Below are 4990 nucleotides of genomic sequence, written 5' to 3'. Positions count from 1 at the left end.
TCACTTCAAAAAAATAAGGTTGCTATCGATATTATCGTAAATTTGTTATCACCATTAATTTGGAAATAAAAATGGCGGAAGTACTTCACAGAAATATAAAGGAGAAAAAACAATTGCTTTTATTTAATAAAAGGACACAAAAATACAATTTCCTTTTTTGAAAAATTTGTACGTGTGACTACGGACTTGCTTTCTCAAATCCACTGAACCGAAAACCTTCGAAATTTCTATTTTTTTCAATGAATTTTAGGTTAGGGGTTTTAATCCGAAAATATCAATAGACCAAACTATCTATCAATGTTGAATTTTTAAAAAATAACCGATATTATCGATAGTGCCATTGATTTTTTACCAGCTCTATTTTGAGTTCACCTCAAAAAATGTTACCTAAGGTTCAATTTGTGCTATTTCTCCCACAACACAGCACATGCATGAGCTTTATTATACCCTCAGCATTTATGCTAACGAGGGTATATACACTTTTATACGGGCAAAATGTGCCTCATCGAAATAATGGTTTTAGACCCCAAGTATGTTTGGACGAAATGTGTTTCAGACAATTTGGAGTCGATTTAGCAATGTCCGTCCGTCTGTCTGTCTGGCTGGATGGTGCGCACGATAACTCTCGAACGGATGAACCGATTTGGTCCAAAATTTGGTTTTCGCAATATTTTGTCCAAACTTAGTTTAAGATCGAAGATGGGTTATATCGGTCCACTCCTTCCGGTACCTCCCCCACAAAAGTTCCAAAATGTTCGGAAAATTTGTGCGCATTATAACTCTTGAAGGGAGTACCCGATTTGGCCCAAAGTTTGCACATCGTGACATTTGTAGCAAGCTTAGACGAGGTTCCGATATGGACTCAATCGGTCCACGCCTTCGGGTACATCAAACACAAAATTTTGAAAAAGTTCAGTTTAGGACCTGCTCTTGAATCGCTTTGATTTTTGTTGTAGCATCTTGTATTCACGGCCCCTTATACGGCGGTACAAGTTTCATCAGGCGCAAGACCCTACTTCCTGAGAAAATAGCCTGAAAGTTTCAAAAAAAACCCTATGACACCGTGTGTAGTATTTGGAGCGCAAGATAACTCTCGAACGGATATGCCGATTCGATGCAACATTTGTCCTTCATAATATTTTGTCCAAAGTTAGTTTAAGTTCCAAGATAAGCCATATCGGTTTACTCCTTCAGGTACCTCCCCCACAAGTGTTCAAAAATGTTCGGAAAAATTGTGCGCACGATAACTCTTGAAGGGACGGACCGATTTGGTCCATACTTTACGCGTCCTAATATATCAACCAGATATAGATCAGGTTTGAATATGGACTATATTTGTCCATTCCTTCGGGTACCTCCCACACAAAATTTCGGATATCACTTTAAGACCTGCTCTTGACTAACTTTGATTTCTGTTGAAGCCACTTGCAATCGCTGTCTCAGTTTAGGGTCTGTTCGGAGATCCTTTGGAAGTTTATACCGATGATGTACAGCCATATTATGCTTTCCGTGAACAAGTCCATGCTTCCTGGCATACTGGTCCAATAGGTGTACGATAACCCACTGAAATGACTAGTGGGCGCGATATCTATCGAAAAGATATGACTCTCAAAATTGGATGCACTTCCGTACTGCACTATGTCGGTCCATTCCCTCCTCCGCAAAACTTTTGGACTTTAATCCTAAGCCACATTTTTGTCGGCAAGTTCAAATGTCCAAAAAGTGCCACAAAATTCTGAAAAGACCCTAAATACATTCGATCTGTCCCCATATGAAAGTTCCAATTCACATAAGCTGAGGGTATATCTCTGTCGGCAAAGCCGACTGATACTTTTTTACTTGTTTTTTGTAGAAATCAATGTTAAATGTTGTAGAACCTACTTTTTACTGGATTGTAGCAGAATTTCAGATTTAACCATTTGTGGGGATATTTCGTAATATAGCAAAACGGCACACAACAGACTTATGATTCCAAGAAAAAAAAACTTCGCTTCAAATTTGCATTAGAAGTGGTGATTTAGTCCATGCTTACTCAGGTGTCATGCTATAAACTTAATTAAATTCATCGATCAAGATCGATCGTATATCTCCATAAAAATGACGGCCTAAGAAGCTTCTAATGCTATTCTTTCAATTTATCTGATATTGTATAAAATTAATTTTATAAATAAATAAATACATAATAACTTTTAGGTACGTTCTGCAACTTCACAATATACATAGGCGATTTTATATCCTCCAATCAATCAATCAATATACACACATACATATTCATATGACGTCTACATAAAATTTTTATTTTTTGGCAGTTCCATCAGAGATGTTGAATGACGTCCAAAAATTAAATCCAACAAAGAAATTTCACATTTTCCATATTCAATGCTACAATTAATCCGTGATCGTTTTGCTCTACGATAAACTCGGGCATAATGATGGTGCTCTTCTGATTCTTGTTGTGTCAGCATGTCGGATGGAAAACTAAAACAGAAAATAAAGAAATATGATAATTCGATAGTCATTTTTAAAATTTTTTATTTTATTTATCCTTGAGTTCGTTTATTTATCCTTGAGAGTTGTATCAATATCAGATGGGCCTCTTCGCGCACAATGAGACATGTTAAATGTGGAGACCAGTGCAAAGAAAATGAACATACAGTCGAAATCGCTTATAACGAAGGTCAAGGAACCGAAGAAATTCGGTTCTTATCAACGCTAAATTGTTGTACTTTTCTGTTTCAAGGACTTATGGTTTGTTTATATTATAGCTTCTTTAACCTTCCTTATGAGGATTTATTCCAAGTATACCCAATTGAGTTGGCATTTTATACCCAGTGGGTTTATTAAATCCGTCTATGTGTAAACGTACTCTCCAAGCCAAAATAAAAAAAAACATATCATATCTTGGAGTGAGAATGACCCAAAAAGATGCTACAGATTTTCGGATCTTAAGCCAATCTTTTGACACAGATTTACAACCGTGGTCGTGATTTCAAGTCTACGACAACATCAGACTAATTATAGATAACAAGCTAATATAGCTTTATAGATAAAAAGGTAAATAAAAGTAAATACGCGTACATTAATATGTATGTATGTCATATAATATGAATATGGATCGATAGAATTGGTTTAAATGCGGATGAAAAGATCTTTCACGACATCCTTTGAACCAATGCAAACTTATGAACTTGGTACCACTTCCTTCAACTTTTGTTGGGAACTCTCAATTCGCTGTATCTAATTCCGAAATGTAATTTAGCAACTGACTGACCCAAATAAAAAATATGGAACTCCTACCCCCCTAAATGTTTCCATTTGATCCAAAAACCATATATATATACAATTTTATGCCGATCTTTTTCATCTTTTTTATTTTATGCCGCTAACCCGTGCCACCCGGGCGATCTTTGTTTTCAAAGTAATCTGTATGGGGTCAAAGGTGGATTTTCACGAAAATTCTCTAAAAACCGCATTTATGGTCCAATCGATGACAAATTTTTACCAGTTCATTGTTGTGGCTAAAAAACGAATCCTACAAAAATAGGAAAAATGATTTACGTATAAATGGTTGTTACCAAGCTTAGCCTTCGTCTACCCACTAAAATAACATCCGAATATGCCTGAGGATCGGACTTAACCACCCTTAAAACGTAGCATAATGGTTGGATGTGTGGCGCTTCAGTAGACTTCAATGTACCTCTTAGGTCATTAAGCTCGACCCGAAAGAGAATTAATAAAAATATCACAATAAAATGACCTTCGATTTAATAAGCCAAAATATATTAATTTTATTTATGGCATTTAGCGATCATTAATCTGTGGTTTTCATTTTTTAGTTTTTTTGCATAAAAAATGGGAATTTCAAGAAAAATGGTTTATCTCACCGCTTTTAAAAATTTGTCTAAAATTTACCTATGTATGTGTTTTAAATAGGAAATCAAAAATTTTTCAAATTAATTTTTATATTCACATTTAAAAACTTTTTTCTCTTCTGAGAAATTCTTTTTAATTATTGTGATGGAACGCTTACCTAAATATTGTCTTTATTAGCTCCTCCACCATATTTCCCTTACGCTTACGAAGATTCCTTAAAAATTGAATACTTTCACATAAGGTCCTTGATACACAGTCGATACCGGAAAATCCCATACTAATCATACACAAGAAAAGAATTTTATATTCTTCAAAAAAAAATGAACATAACTTTTGACCTATACTCACTTATCAACGATCATTTCAAGTTTCTTGTATAGGTCTCTGCGAGATCTTCTCTGAACCAAAGCTTTTGGGTGTTTAGAAAAACCATTTGAATGCTGACGAGCCCAGGCATAACTAGGCAAATCATAGGCCACACCCCAATTCAATGATGAGGTAAGGAAATTGCCGGGACTTCCAACAACACTTGTAGTCATACAAATGGCAGCCTATAAATGATGGGTCAGAAAAGGGATAATCCACGCGATAAATAACAACCATAACGACATACCGATACTGATGAACCTTCAGGAAACGCTAGATATCGTCGACGTCTATTGACCAAAATCTGTGTTGTATTTCCTGTACTTAGTGCTTCAGTCGAGACAATGACAACGCTCAATAAAACTACAAGTTTGTGTATCTGCTGCATTTCGTTCTGTTCTAACTCCCAACTCTCCTGCTGAGTGTGTGTACTTGACGAGTAGTTAACGTAAATTGTGAAAAGTTCTTAAAGTTGAATGCCACTAACTTTCGTCTCGCTCCCACCTGCCTCCCTTTCTCACTCTGACCGACCCTTCATGGTCTTAGAGTGTTTTTATTTACCTGAGAAATTATCACTTTAATGGCTTTTTCAAAAATAATTGAAACTCTTTAGTGATTCAAAAATAAACTTTTCCCCATTTCCAAGCCATCACAAAGCAGCCACAGAACTAAATTATACAGGGTGTACCAAAACTTCTTATTTTTCCATAACTATTTATGCAATGTACGCCCGACTAACAACGCCCACCAG

The 4990-nt window shown here is 35.8% G+C and overlaps 1 protein-coding gene across 1 annotated transcript; it reads right to left on the bottom strand.

Moving 5' to 3' along the window:
* Positions 1–2282: 2282 nt before the first annotated feature.
* Positions 2283–4627, bottom strand: LOC141391059 (uncharacterized). Its single transcript, XM_073963978.1, has 4 exons — positions 4487–4627; positions 4222–4424; positions 4031–4150; positions 2283–2478 (listed from the first exon to the last, which is right to left on the bottom strand). The coding sequence occupies exons 1-4, from the start codon at positions 4625–4627 to the stop codon at positions 2283–2285; spliced, it is 660 nt and encodes a 219-aa protein (XP_073820079.1).
* Positions 4628–4990: the final 363 nt, after the last annotated feature.

Source organism: Musca autumnalis, unplaced genomic scaffold (genome assembly GCF_047663935.1).
Source record: "Musca autumnalis isolate F117 unplaced genomic scaffold, ASM4766393v1 scaffold_1, whole genome shotgun sequence".
In the NCBI taxonomy this organism is placed as follows: Eukaryota; Metazoa; Arthropoda; class Insecta; order Diptera; family Muscidae; genus Musca; species Musca autumnalis.
The sequence above is the reverse complement of the archived record's forward strand: the minus strand, read 5'-3'. Positions and strand labels throughout refer to the sequence as shown.

Bases quoted from the DNA above. Each gene is read 5' to 3' on its own strand.
- LOC141391059 (XM_073963978.1), bottom strand. From the start codon at position 4,627: ATGCAGCAGATACACAAACTTGTAGTTTTATTGAGCGTTGTCATTGTC. The intron at 4,425-4,486 runs GTATGTCGTTAT...CATCATTTATAG, and splicing joins CTGAAGGTTCATCAGTATCG to GCTGCCATTTGTATGACTAC. The intron at 4,151-4,221 runs GTGAGTATAGGT...GTGTATGATTAG, and splicing joins CTTGAAATGATCGTTGATAA to TATGGGATTTTCCGGTATCG.